The sequence below is a fragment of the Pagrus major genome, chromosome 1 (genome assembly GCF_040436345.1).
Source record: "Pagrus major chromosome 1, Pma_NU_1.0".
NCBI classification, from domain to species: Eukaryota; Metazoa; Chordata; class Actinopteri; order Spariformes; family Sparidae; genus Pagrus; species Pagrus major.
In genome coordinates, this window is record NC_133215.1 from 35,297,847 (window position 1) to 35,313,711 (window position 15,865).

A 15,865-nucleotide genomic window follows, 5' to 3' on the forward strand; every position below is an offset into this window, starting at 1 on the left:
TTTGTAAATACTGGTCCAACAGTTCATATATGAATGTAACAAGCCCCAAATGCGTATTTGATGAAGATTGCAAATACTTTAACATTCATGTATTTGTGATTATTTTTTAGATTTGTGTGTGCATTGGAAATATGTTTATGAGTCTTATTTTTATATGTGAATATGTTTTACTTATATATGAAATGAAACACATTTGTGTGTGCATTGAAAATGTATTTGTGTTTTGAGTCACATGTATATACAAATCCCCAAATACATTTGTGAAACTTTTTTGTGCATTTATGAATTTCTGTGTGCATTTATGAATTATGAGACTGTTCTAGCTCCATATGTTTCTATCATGTCAATTTATCACATGTGATTTGTGAATGTTGACATGTGAAATGGAGCTTCACACCTGGGGAACGTGAACATGCTCCATCTCTGTGCTCCATCATGCAACATCAAAATTAACCTTAGGTGTGAAAATAAACAACTTCACATCCAAAGAAACATGACAACATGAAGTACATGATATGAGCATTTGCTATAGTGAATGTAAATTTAACTTTGAGATGTTGGTCCACTATGAACTGTATTTTCTATCACCATGGGCTTTCCAGCAACAACAGTCTTGCTTACAGATTGTACAAAATAAGATGTCTTGTGTATAAACTATATAAAACATTGTTAAATTGAAATAATTAAAATGCTTAAATATGATTAATGGTTTAATGTGTGTAAATGACTACATGGTCAGTGTTTGAGTGTCCTGAAGACCAGTCTGAATTCATGACTTTGTTTAAAAACTTGTATTTATTATAGAAAATTGAAAGAGGATGAATTTCTGAATGTATAAAAGTAAACTGAATGTGAATGGGTGGATGTGACAAGTCTTGTAAAGCGCTTTGAGTGGTCAGTAGACTGGAAAGGCACTGTATAAATCCAAGTCTATTTCACTAACAGTGGTTTACATTAGTATTGCATTGCTTTAGTCTGAGTAGTCTGGCCTTTCAACAACACATCGCATGGCGTCGCTGAGCATTTTAGCGCTGTTTGACTGAGAACACTGAACCAGTGAACCTCACTGTCCACTGGATGCTGACAATATCCTTCGTGTCCACTGGGTGCATGGTTTGAGTGGCTCAAAGTAAACTTTGTTTTAGTGCTGTACCTCCAGACTACAGAGCAGCTTCTTTCCTCAGGCTGAGACTCCTCAATTCATCCTCAGTACGTCACCATAAAACACTTCTAATTTTATGACTTCGACTCAGATATCTGACATTCAGAATGACAGTATATTAACTATAAAGAAATAGCCAATCTTCTCACTTATGGTCTTGTTTGCTTCTATAGAGGGATCAGTATTGAACTGAGATGGTACTATATCCTGTCAGAAGTTCCTTGTAGTATGCTACTGTTTCACTTTCTGGTGTCCAGTTCCATTCGTCAGTTTATACATAACTCCTCTTTGTGACATGCCCTTAAGTTTGTTTAACTTTATTTGTTGTCTTCATATGTCCATATACCATGTTGGAATAAATCTGTGGGGAGGAAATTACTTATTTTTCATCACAGCAGAGTTAAAACACTTATAGACTTTTCTTTTAGTACAAAATCATGAGGGCTCCTCATCCTGCTGGTTTCTCAGTCACTGTGCTGTGCTGCAGCCCCCTGTGTCCTCTGTGTCAGCGTGCTCAGGAAACAGAAGCTGAAGTGGAACTGAAGCACATCACACACTTTGGACCAGAAGTGTCCGGTGAGCCGCTGGAAGAGCCAGTACCGTGCGAGCCAGTGGTCCAGCAGCTTCAACAGCACGAACCCTGCACACGACAGCAACGCCAGCAGCAGGTACCTCATCGTGCGACCGTCGCCGAGCTCCCGCTGCACGCGCACTCCCTTGTACGCCGCGAGGGCGACGTGACAGGCCAGCGCCGCCTCGAACCCGCGCGCGTGCAGCAGCGCCAGGCCGTAGCTGAGGACAGAGACCAGTTCGAGCGCTGCCGCGTGCAACGCGCGCCACTTCGCCGGGCCCCGCTCAATGAAGCCGATCCACACTGCGACCCACGCGAAGATCGGTAGCGTGAACCACTGATCGAGCACGGCGGGAGCGCGCCGCAGCACCGCCAAGCGCGTCCACTGCACAGGCGCGTAAAAGACAGCCATGAAAGCGAACACTTGTCTCATGTACCGACCCTGCTCCGTGTCTCTGACGCCTCTGTGCCACAGCAGCCAGTACAGTCCCATGTAGACATAACCCAGGTTCACCACACAGTTACAGGGCATCGCCAGGAAAGCGGGCAGATAGTCAACTCGTTTCTCTGCATAATGCTCGTAAGACAAGTCCACCTCAACCTCGTCAAACAGGTTGGTGTTCGCAAAGGCGACACAGAGCAGGAAGGGGACCGAGACGTGGAGCAGGGCTGACTTCATGTCCAGCTCTGACCGTTGTGAGATTTCAAAGTGTGCTGACGGACTGGGATCATAGGTCGCAGATGTTGTGTTGTTTCCGGTTTCAGGATCACATGGTAGAAAATGGAGGGTCCGGACTGGCTGCCTTGCTGCTCACCCTGCCCACTTCATCGCTGTAGCATAGTGCATACTCTATAAAAATCAATTTGTTATCAGCTACACATACTATTGTGCCAAGCAGGGCCCCATGTAGGCTACCTGAGGTTGTTTCATGGACCCATTTTTAATAATTAAATAGCTATTAAAGCCATTTCCAATATGCTTTTTGGTCGCTAAAAATATTCCTGGCACTTTCTTTGGCCAAAAAGTTGATTTTCATCGATTTTTTCATCATCCACTGTGGAACTCTGGTATTTCTTAGCCCACCTCAAGTGTTTGTCCTTGTTTCCCTCCTGAGAAGTGGTTTAGAAACTGCTACTCGTCCTGAGACACCACAAGACGGCCTTCTGACAGGACCACTGCTGATTGACATATTGCTTGTTTTAGTCCATGCACTGCTAGACATGATTTGATGCTGACAAAGCTCCTCTTTAGAAGAACAATTTGACTTCTGATGTTTCACCTACTTTCTGAATCCTCAAACTTTCTTATTATTGATTATTTCCTGGTTGAAGTGACAATATTAGACATGTGTTATGTGGGGTCAGCAGCACTGTTAACATACACATATACATATAGCTATTAGGTTATGAAGACATATGTAAGGGTGTAACCTCTCCAATACTCAGCTGTCTGTAGACCCAGGCAGCACCTCTGACTTTACTTGCTTTCTCTTTCAACTCGTCCAAAAAGAACACATTCTACATTTCTAAATGTTCTGTTTTTTATTTATTTATTTTTTTTACCACTCACCTTTGGGCTATAGTTGCTTAAAGGTGCTCACATTTTCTTATTAACCATGTCAGAGCACCTTTAGTTATTTGCTGTCAAACTTCCTTATAGTGACATAAAAAAGTGTAATGACATGACAGGACAGGACAGGACACTAGAGACATTACAATAACCACCGTTCTTCCAGGATGAATCATCTACAGACATACTCAGATGTGTCTGCTGTGCTCATCGGCCTCTCTCTCAAGGTGCCCTAACATCATGAAGAGTGAGCTCCAGCTTTCAAGCCTCTGAAAAAGGAAATGTAATCTAAGGAGAAGGGTAATTCCACTGTAAGGATGACCAAATCAAAGCGTGCATCAGAGAGAATGACTCAAAAAAGTGCATGAGGCAGAACTTGTTTTGTCAGTTAATACCACGGTGTGACCACAGAGAATGAGGAAAACCTGAGACAGAAGGAAGAATGAAAAAAAAACAAAGGCAGCATTAAATGGGAGGTGATGCAAACAGGTGGCAGAGGGGCAAAGAGAGAGCGACCAAGGAACACATGCAGCAAAGGACACCTGCTGAGTAGTAAACGGGTAAGAGACTGCACCTTCATGTATTTATCAAAACATACGCTTGGTAAACTGAAATGTTCATGATGCTCTGTGGGAAGATTGGGATGAACTAGTAGAGACACTATTTAACAGATCAAATGTAGCCGTGGTGGAAAAGTATTCAGACACTGTACTAACAATGTCACACTTCTATATCACAAATAAAAGATGCGCTAATCAAGACAGTTTAGTCTGTAAACATGCATCATGTTTTATATGAATCATATGAGTTAAAATATCAAATCTTTATCTGTAAAGTAACTAACGTGTAACTATAGATGACACATACATGTAATTGTGGTGTAGAAGCATGATATTTCTCATTGGAATGTAATGGAGGAAATACTTTACGTAGTACTCAGATAAGAAAAGTACTCTGAAATTGTACTTTAAGTGCAGTAAACATAATAGTTACTTTCCACCACTGGATATAGTACCAGTCATTAACAAATACAGACTGTAACATACAGTACATATGCTGTAGATCAGAATGTTGTGAATGCACAGTATCCAAATCATTAATGTTCATTCATTAATTGCTGCACTACACTGTTTTTGCTTCTGATGATACTACAGTATGTGTGAATGGATAATGAGTCATGTTCCTTCTATCTGCCTCTCTCATATTAGACTATGATACCCCACACAGAGTATCACAGTCTGCAGACACCAAACTGATACATGCTCAGAAATATTCCCTGACAAGAAAAATCTAAACACTCACCAAGTGACACTCAGAGTACCACTGTACACAACCACACACTCAAACAAGTGACCCACGCTCTGGCTCTGCACAGGGAAATGACTGGACAGGATCAAGGAGTGAATCTCATGTCAGATACAGATCTCGACGTTTGTACTGCTGTGGGATTGAAGGACTCCACCTCTGACGACAGTCCTGAAGAGGACTACAGAACAGCACTAATGCTTCCGTCCATGTTGGCAGTTCCTCCCCCGTTACCTCCCAAACGCTACCAGAGGTCACCCACATTTGAGAATACGTCAACACAGGGCCCACAACTGAGCAAGCCTTTACTATACCCCACTACTATAGAAAATAAAGCCTTGACTTCACAGGCATGCCAAGTTAAGGGAAATAATCAATGCTTGGATCTTGTCCTAGGGAAAGTACCTGTCATACAACCTAGCTGCTTATTTGGAATTTTACCCGAAGTGAAACTAAAATGCCAAATGCAGTTTTCTCCAAGACCTCCTCTTAAATCTACTATAAAACCTCCATGGCCTGATAACTCAAAGAGGGATGAGACAGAAGAAGGAAAAGGGAGGGGACTAGAGGCAGAATGGAGGACACTTAAAGAAAAGATGGGAGACAAGAAGAACAGGCAAGAGGAAGATCTGACCGAAAGAAATGAGAAGACAGAAGAAGAAACATCTGGATTAGAAAGTCATCTGGATATGGGTAAACCACTGCGACAGATAGTAGTATTTTTTACAGAAACGGAGAGAGCTGGAGAGAAAGGAGAGGACAAGGGGAACGAATATGAAGGTCGTAGTAATATTGGGTTGAACACTCCTGCCATGACAGAAAATTCATCCCTGCAAGCAATGGAATTCTTAGACCTTTCGCCAGGTGAAGAACCAGACATGGCTTCAACCAACAGAACCTGTACTTCTACAGTTCCAGCAAAACCAGAAGTAATGATTCCACCACTGCCTCCTCCAAAGCCACCTCTAAAATATCCCCCAAAACCAGCCAGCAATCTCTCACAGCTCTTCAGTGCCATGAGTGCTGGGGAAGAAGAGGTAAAGGAGAGGAGGAGGCAGGAGGACGAACAGTGGAGCAACAAGGACCTGACAGGCAAGAGAAAACATGAAAAGGAAGGCGGAGGGAAGGACAGAGGAAAGGTAAATGATACTGAGTCAACCACTCCAAACATTAAAGAAATATCTCTCCAGCCAGGAGAAGTAGTCATGTACATCCCCAAGTCTTCAGTGAATCAGGAGATGGAATTGCCAGGAGGTAGTGAAAGATTTTGTCTTAAGCCACCTTGTGGAAACAGACCAATGGTAGTAATCGCAGCTGAGATGTCTTCATGTCTTCATCATGAGCCTCAGCACCCAGAGAAACAACACCATAATAAAGACAATGGACTGGTCCAACCTGGTCCTCTCCCACAAGAGGTCGTTATATGGACAGACAAATGGACAGAAAACAACAAAGAAATCCAGATGTGTGGGCAAGGGGTGCAAGATTCTGAGGGGATTTCTAAATTGCCTTCTGGACATCAGGAAGGGACAGAGGTGGTGGAATCAAAGTCGGATCCATGTCAGCTGGGGCTGAAGAGGCTATTAGAGGACACACAGCAAACTGCAGAGACACTTCCGGATGGAAAACTGAAGCAAACAAGCCAGAAGACTAATGCAAAAGGAAAAGTGAAACAGCTGGCCAAGAAAGTGAAAAATAGACTGAAACAGGGAAGAGAGGAGAAAAGAAGAGTCAAAGCTGATGGAAGAGGAGAGGATGATATTGAATTGACACAGGTGAGTTTCATTGAAATTACTTCTTAAAGAATATGTCACCATCATTTTAAAACCTATTTTGTCTGCAGTGTCATAAAGATCCCAACGGCTCTTTATTTAGTGTCACTTCTGCCTTTTACAATTCAGCCAAATGTTTTGACCTATGATAGGTATGTGTACAAATATGTTACATACATTAATCAATGTGCTTGTACTTGACCTTTTAATTTCCAGAATACCATAATTCTACTTCATGTTTGGTGTAGAAACCTTAGATAATGTAAAAACATCAAACACTATTATGTGTAGTGAACGTTTTATTTATATTGAACCTTGTCTTGTATGTTGGCAACCAGCGAAACAAGTCTCACCATGCTTGGGTCTTGATTTGACAGGTCAAGATGTTTCCAGAACTCATTGCATCTTGTATTCATTTTCAAGGTTACAGGGTTAATGTGTAAGCTACATGTGTCAGCTACATCACAGAAAAAGAAACAACAAAACAAAAACTAACTATTTTGGTGGAGTGATGATGAGTTCAGCAGTCTCACAGCCTGAGAAAGGAAGTTGCTTGGTAGTCTGGTGGTACGGCAGCAGATACTTCTGTATCTTTTGCCATTTATATTTGTTTAATTTGTATGCATGTTTTAGTTTAAAAATAAATTTATTTTTAAAAAAAATAGTCTCTCAGATTGGGGTCGACTCCCATCGTTCACTTAAAGGAGCCAGCTCATAGCACCCACTTGTTAATGACTGACACATAGGCTTTACATTGTCAGTCATACCAAAGGGCTAATCAATACAACCACAGTCTTCATTGTTTTCTGCTGTTAGTGACCAAGCAGTTCTACAGGAGCATGTAAGGGAAGTGCCTTAGGCAAAGGGATCAGTATGGGAGCACTTAAAGTTAAATTGTCTGTTGTAAAAACTTTAGAAACATGGAATCTGGTTTGTCTCCAATTCAGACTTCAGCCCCCCAGTAATTCTGCTTTTAACTTTAGTACTATGTGTTAGGGAGGACGATATGGTTATCACCAATGAACATTCCACGATAATGTAAAATCAACACTTTTTGGTTTTCTCATATTTTAAGTTTAAGTACAGATGTGAGGCTTTTTCTGTACACACAAGAACAGCTTATTTCTCTCAAATAATGAGCACAAATTTGTTCAAATCTGTGTTTGTGAGATTGTGAGCACTTTTACACACAGTAAAAGACCACGCTAAAATGTGAAGTAATTAGGGGGTAACCCCACTGCCACCAACAACCCCATTGTCACCATAACCCCGCTGCCACCAACAACCCCACTGTCACCATAACCCCACTGCCACCATAGCCCTACTGTCACCATAACCCCACTGCCACCATAGCCCTACTGTCACCATAACCCCGCTGCCATCAACAACCCCACTGCCACCATAACCCTACTGTCACCATAACCCTACTGCCACCATAGCCCTACTGTCACCATAACCCCACTGCCACCATAGCCCTACTGTCACCATAACCCCGCTGCCATCAACAACCCCACTGCCACCATAACCCTACTGTCACCATAACCCTATTGTCACCATAACCCCACTGCCACCATAGCCCTACTGTCACCATAACCCCGCTACCTTCAGGAACATTAAATCCATCTCCCCCTCAGCTTTTTCTGACTTGCTGGCCAACACACTGTCCACCCCCCCTTTAACTTTTAACCCCACTGACCTGGTCAACCATTACAATGACACACTGTCCCTCTGCCTCAATAACCTGGCCCCCCTCAAAACCAAATCAGTCTCTTTCACCCACTCAGCTCCCTGGTACACTCCCCAACTCCGTCAAATGAAAATCCGTAAGCGCCAGCTTGAAAGACTCTACAAGAAAACCGGTCTCACAGTCCATCTCAACATTTACACAGACCACCTCTCAGACTACAAAAACGCCCTCACCACTGCACGGTCCACCTACTACTCTCAGCTTATTCACTCTGGCTCCAACAACCCCAAGACTCTTTTCTCCACCATCAACAAACTCCTCAAACCCTGCGACAACACCCTCACCTCCTTCACAGTCAACAAATGCAACTCCTTCCTGGCATCCTTTCAGTCTAAGATCGACACTATCTACAATCAACTAAGCACTCCCCCCCCCCCCATTACAGCCTCTCCACCTCTCACCCCGCCCATCACCACCACCACTACTCAACCTCTGTCACAGTTTACCCCTGTCTCTCCCCTGGAACTCCTCCCCATTATCACCAAGATAAAAAACTCTACTTCTGTTCTGGACCCTATCCCATCCTCCATCGTGAAATCCTGCCTCCCTACAATCTCCCCATTAATCGCCATCATTATTAACTCCTCCCTCTCCTCTGGCTCTGTCCCCGAATCCCTCAAACTGGCCGCTGTCACCCCCATCCTCAAAAAACCCGGCCTGGATCCTGACATCATCTCAAACTTCCGTCCTATCTCAAACCTCCCTTTCCTGTCAAAGATTCTGGAACGTGTTGTCACCTCACAAATCCAAACCCACCTCCACTCTCATGAACTGTACGAACCTTTTCAATCTGGATTTCGCCCCAAACACAGCACCGAAACCGCTCTCCTGAAAATTACCAACGACCTCCTCCTCTCTGCAGACTCCGGCCACCTCAGTATACTCATCCTCCTTGACCTCACTGCAGCCTTCGACACCATCAACCACTCCATCCTCCTGTCCCGCCTACAAACATTTCTCAACATCACCGGCTCCGCTCTTTCCTGGCTCAAATCCTACCTCTCAGACAGACAACAGTTCATCCATGTCAACAACTGCTCCTCCTCCACTGCCCCCCTGCTTCAAGGCGTCCCCCAGGGCTCAGTGCTTGGCCCACTCCTCTTCATCATCTATCTACTCCCCCTTGGCTCCATCATCCGTCGGCATGGTCTCCGTTTTCACTGCTATGCCGACGACATCCAACTCCACATCTCCACAAAATCCATCACCCCTGCCACCCACTCTACCCTCACAAACTGCCTGTCAGAACTACAATCATGGCTGCAAAAAAACTTTCTGAAACTAAACAGTGACAAATCTGAAATCATACTCATTGGCCCAAAACATCTCACCACAACGACCCAGAACTTCACCCTCAGCTTTGACAACATCAACCTGTCTCCCTCTCCCTCCATCCGTAACCTTGGCATCATCATGGACAGTACTCTTTCATTCGAACAGCACATCAGCCGCCTCACCCAAACTGCTTTCTTCCATCTAAAAAACATTGCCCGCCTCCGCCCACTACTCTCCTTCTCTGCAGCTGAGACTCTCATCCACGCATTTATCACTTCAAGACTGGACTACTGCAACAGCATCCTCTATGGCTCATCTTCCAAAGTCCTCAATAAACTTCAATACATCCAAAACTCTGCTGCCCGCCTCCTCACCCACACCCGCTCCCGTGAACATATCACCCCCGTACTCCAAAACCTTCACTGGCTCCCTGTCCCACACCGAATCAACTTCAAGCTCCTCCTACTCACCCATAAAGCCCTCCACAACCAGGCCCCTCCCTACCTCACGGACATGCTCCACCACCACACTCCTTCTCGAAACCTCAGATCCTCAGACGCTAACCTTCTCTCACCCCCCCTCAGGACCAAGCACCGTACCTGGGGGGATAGAGCCTTCTCCATTGCTGCCCCCTCCCTCTGGAACTCCCTCCCCAAACACATCCGTGACTGCCCAGACTCATCCACCTTCAAGTCATTACTCAAAACCCACCTCTTCAAACTCGCTTTTCATCTGCACCTGTAGCTGTTTGCTGTACTCAACCTGTTCTCCCAAAAAACCTACACAGATCCATATCCTCATACACTGCTCTTTTTACTACATATTTCTCCTCTATCGCACCATGCACCTGTGTTTATGCACCATGCACTTGATTTTATGTATTCTTGTATGTATTCTATTCTTGTAAAGTGTCTCTGAGAGTTTTTAAAAGCGCTGTACAAATAAAATGTATTATTATCAACAACCCCACTGCCACCATAACCCTACTGTCACCATAACCCCACTGCCATCAACAACCCCACTGCCATCAACAACCCCACTGCCACCATAACCCTACTGTCACCATAACCCCACTGCCATCAACAACCCCACTGCCACCATAACCCCGCTGCCACCATAACCCCACTGCCACCATAACCCTACTGCCACCATAACCCTACTGTCACCATAACCCCACTGCCACCATAGCCCTACTGTCACCATAACCCCACTGCCACCATAGCCCTACTGTCACCATAACCCCGCTGCCATCAACAACCCCACTGCCACCATAACCCTACTGTCACCATAACCCTACTGCCACCATAGCCCTACTGTCACCATAACCCCACTGCCACCATAGCCCTACTGTCACCATAACCCCACTGCCACCATAGCCCTACTGTCACCATAACCCCGCTGCCATCAACAACCCCACTGCCACCATAACCCCGCTGCCACCATAACCCCACTGCCACCATAACCCTACTGTCACCATAACCCCGCTGCCATCAACAACCCCACTGCCACCATAACCCTACTGTCACCATAACCCCACTGCCATCAACAACCCCACTGCCACCATAACCCCACTGCCACCATAACCCTACTGTCACCATAACCCCACTGCCACCATAACCCCACTGCCACCATAACCCCGCTGCCACCATAACCCTACTGTCACCATAACCCTACTGTCACCATAACCCCACTGCCATCAACAATCCCACTGCCATCAACAACCCCACTGCCACCATAACCCCACTGCCATCAACAACCCCACTGCCATCAACAACCCCACTGCCACCATAACCCCACTGCCACCAACAACCCCACTGCCACCATAACCCTACTATCACCATAACCCCACTGCCATCAACAACCCCACTGCCACCATAACCCTACTGTCACCATAACCCCACTGCCATCAACAACCCCACTGCCACCATAACCTTACTGTCACCATAACCCCACTGCCATCAACAACCCCACTGCCACCATAACCCCGCTGCCACCATAACCCCACTGCCACCATAACCCTACTGTCACCATAACCCCACTGCCATCAACAACCCCACTGCCACCATAACCCCACCCTTCTTTTTCCCAAACAACCAATGCATGCTATTCTTTCAAGTTTCCAGCAAAGAGTACACCTTGTAGCATGAACCTAGAATTAATGGACAATCAATAATTGGAATTTCTTTCTTTTTAGAATCAGAAAGTTTATTGTCTTATTTTTACATCTCACTTTGTAAAAGCTTCTGATGCAGTGATGAACAATATGTTGTAATATTTAACCCCTTTTTCTCAAAAATAAACGTTCCTATTGCATGCGTATTATCAAGGATGAAAGGAGGCATGTGGAGGAGGGAGGGATGAAGGATGAGGAGAAAGAAGAAGGGATGGAAGAAGTGACTGTGGACCGATCAGTAGTGATGGAGACACAGAGCCAGGACTTGATGGAGAGGAGGATTAAAAGAAGAGATGCAACATCTGAAAGGTGAATACATTCTATCCCCCACATTATCTCTCTCACCTGCTCATTCACCTGACCTAAAACTCCTGCACATGATCATTGTTCTTTTTAATGTTGATCATCTGAGGGGTAAATGTAGAAAGTTTCCATAACAGAAAACCAACTTCAAATACACTCATTGATCATGAGAATGAAAAAAATACATTCGGTATAACACTTAAAGATATTCCACATTGTGTTGTATCATAATCACCCAAATGCATTTAAAAATACAATCTTGGCCCCCATCAAATGCACTGCTGCCTGCTGTTTAACTGATGTTTGTTGAAAACTCTTCTAATTTGTTGACCTAATAGCGAATGAGTGTATTCCCAAAAATATCAGACTATTCCTTTTACCAGCAAAAAACTATGGACAAAGATGCCAAATAAATGTGAGTGATGATGGAGTTTGGGGGTGATACCCTTCATGTTTTATTTTTACTTTACAAAAACGTATTGAAAGCTTTGTTGGTGTGGCTTTAAGCTGAATCCAGCTGGAGTCCAATCAGCAGGCAACAAATAATAACAAGGTAAATGTATTGTCACTCCATAAATCACAAGGGTTTCAGAAACAGAACTATGTTTGAGTCCTTTGTGCTTCATCTATTAAATTGATTGTTGATGATGAGTTCAGCAGTCTCACAGCCTGGAGAAAGAAGCTGCTCTGTAGTCTGGTGGTACAGCAGCAGATACTTCTGTATCTTTGGGTGAACAGACTGTGTCTGGGTGGGTGTTGTCTTTTAGTATCTTTGGGCTCTGTGCAGACATCTCACTTCACTGATGTCACTGATGCTCTGTAGATGGTACCAGTGATGTTCTGGTGGTTTGAGTCACCCGCTGTAGAGCCTTCATGTCCTGGGTCGTGATGAACCATGCCAGTTTGTGATGTTTCCAGTGAGGAGGCTTTCTGTTGCTCCTCTGTAAAAGTTGACCAGAATCTGGCTTCAGAATTGAGCCTCTTTAGTTTGTGTAGGAAGTAGAGCCTTTTCTGTGCTTCTTTAACCAGGGGGGTGATGTGACACAACATGTATTTATGTGAATACTGCTACTACTATTTCCCTCCATCTTACACAGTCCATTCAGCTCCTTCAAAGTGTGCAGTCCAGTGAAGCTGGTGGAGGAGATGCTGTCAGCTGATGAGTGGTCACAGTTCCTGTACAGAGACCAGAACTCCCATCATGACCCAGCTCCATGCCACACACACTCAGATGACACGGGACAGCTCAGTGTGAACTCCCAATATAACTCTACTGCTGAACTGGACCTTGCTCTGGATGTGTTTGAAGGCAACACTGCTGTTCCAGAGGAACCTGTTTATGAGGATATCGATCTGCCAAATGTTATCACAGAAGACAGCCAAACTCATCAGCAACAGGAGATGGAGAGAGTGTCCATTAAGGCCATACCACAGATAATACTGGAGAGTGAGGCAGATCAGATGAGTAAGTAAACCCAGGGTGGACAATGTCTTTAGTCTGTTATTAGAGGAAAGATGATGGATTATCTTGTGATTGTAATGCACAGGAACACAGATAACCCTGTCACTTTAGATTGAAGCTGTATAAAAACCTGCCGACGTCTGCTGACATTCAGTAGCTTACATGTTAGTTTTTTATATTATTTTCTGAGGTAGAAAGTCTTTTTTTTTTTCTGCGGTAGCTGCATGTATTTACATTCTGTACCTTTCTATATATAGTATTAGTTTTCATTGTTTGTGGCAGAGTCCGCCATTCACACTGCCTTCACATTAATAAGGGATTCACAGGAAACAATGCAGTATGTAATCCAGCATCATTTGATCTGCATGCCATTAGCCTCAGCATTTACTGTAAATCTCCTACAGCTATGTCAGAGCTGGAATAAGTTACTGCTAATGCTAACCCAATATGTTAGTGCTACTGATCCACATGGAAGCACTCAACTGGCGATTATTGTGAAATAGTCACAGGAAATATTATTATTGTCAGTATTTGTCACAGACATTAGTACTGCCAGCCATCATTCATCATAAATATGCATACAAAAGAAGACATCAGTCATTTAGTTGATGTGGTTAAAAGCAGACTTGTTGCAAATCTGTCAGGGAGTGACAGAAGAGTAACACACCCCCGACTCCTTTGACTGTGTCCTGCTGTTGTGTGGAAAACCACTGGCTGTGTGTGTAGCGTGAAATCAGATGGAGGTTGTTTGGCTGCAACATCTGCTTAGTGTATAATTAAAGGGTAACTCCACCAATTTTACACATATCTGATAAACACATGCATAATCTGATAGACTGCCTCCAGTGATGTCACTCAGTGGCTAAGTTGCATTGTGGGTAATGTAGATACCGGGTTTTGAAAAGGAATAAGAATGTGTGGAATAAAAAGGTGATATCTCTGGTTCTGCTGTATTGATTTGGATCATTTGTTTTTGAACTCTCCATAATGAGTCAACAGTGTCATAAGAGTGTAATGGTAAATCAGTGGGCTGCCTTTCAAAACCTGGAGCCTACATTACCCACAATGCAACTTAGTGACATCACTAGAGGCAACTCATCAGATTACATGCAGCTTCGACTGGAGCCACAAAAGGCTTTGTACTAAACTAAGGCTTTGTTCACATAGGCAGTACTCCCCCAGACCTGTAAACACACTGTAATGTGTAATTTGGGAGAACTACCCTTTAAAACTGATATTACCACAGTAACTACTGGTGTCCCAAGTCAAATCTTTAGAATTATAACTTTAGGACATGGTAAAGTAGGCTACATCGCAGGTTTTAATGATAACTGGTTTCTTACAAGCCTGGTTTTATTTTTGTAGGTTTGTCCATCACTACTAATCAGTCATGATAGCATTATATTCCAACATACCCATTTAATTATGGTGGTGCACTGAAGCCATCAGTTTGAGTTGACTGACTGAAGTGCAGTGGGTCTCTTAGCTATGATGGATATCTGAAACAAACAGAATTTTACAATCCATCTTTATTTTGCTTGCTCAGAATCATTTGTGGCATTGCAGAGTGTAACTGTCTTGATTGTTCAAACAGGCCCAAGGACCAAAGACATTTACGACACCGTGGAGTTTATCCAGCCTATGCCACCTGCAGACACAGACGTGAACTTTTCTGATACTAAGGTTGGTGAGAGGTTCAAAACAATGTGTCAATTTCATATTTTGTGTCAAATATCAGATCACTTTTTACTGTCGGATTAAATTGTCTCTTCTGCCAGTCTCAGGGGCTTCTGGACAGTGCAGTTAAGAAGTATCTCATCAAGCTGAGCAAGAAGAGGAAACACAGAGCACCACGGATGCGTCGTCATGATCACAGCCATGGTCAGATTCATGGCCATCTCTTTAATAATATCCATCTACTTAGACAAACTCTACTATCTAGCCTTTTTACTGCACATATTATGTATGCCTCGCTAAAGACTGACTCACAGAGGGTAGAAAACCGAAATAATAGAAAATATAATGGAATATATTTTTGTATGAATGAATATGCAAAAGGTTAATGTAGAAAAGTGACACAAGTCTTGTTTTAAAGCAGGGACCCTTGGCCAGTCTCCCTCCTCCACCTCTCCACAACAAGTCTTCCCTGCCTCCATCTTCTACAACGTCCCAGCTTCAGGAGGAGAGGTGCAGCCCTCTACAGTAAAGGTTAGTGTAAGGAACCCATATTTAGGTATTTTGATGAATCCTCTTCATCTGATGTCAATATCTTGTCTGTGTGTGTGACAGTCTGGAGGAAGCAGTCCCAGAACCCTGGCCAAGATAAAGATGGCTCTGAAGGATAAAACCATGCAGATAACAGCACAGCTAAAGGAAGACAGAAGAAAGTAGAGGACGCTTCATCCATTTTATTCACAGTGTTTAACCATTATTGCAACAAAGCCAAAACATATTGGTTTTTTGTGTGTGTGTGGAACAGTATGGTATGATGAAGCAGATGTGTACAAACAGTAAGGGTAATCATT

General features: G+C 43.8%; 1 protein-coding gene across 1 annotated transcript; it reads right to left on the minus strand.

Annotated features, from left to right (window-relative positions):
- Nucleotides 1–776: 776 nt before the first annotated feature.
- Nucleotides 777–2,473, minus strand: tmem187 (transmembrane protein 187). The gene has a single exon (XM_073476508.1). The coding sequence runs from the start codon at nt 2,410–2,412 to the stop codon at nt 1,627–1,629; it is 786 nt and encodes a 261-aa protein (XP_073332609.1). The 5' UTR covers nt 2,413–2,473; the 3' UTR covers nt 777–1,626.
- Between the last annotated feature and the right edge of the window lie 13,392 nt (nt 2,474–15,865).

Coding starts and splice junctions, on each gene's coding strand:
- tmem187 (XM_073476508.1), bottom strand. CDS start 2,412: ATGAAGTCAGCCCTGCTCCACGTCTCGGTCCCCTTCCTGCTCTGTGTC.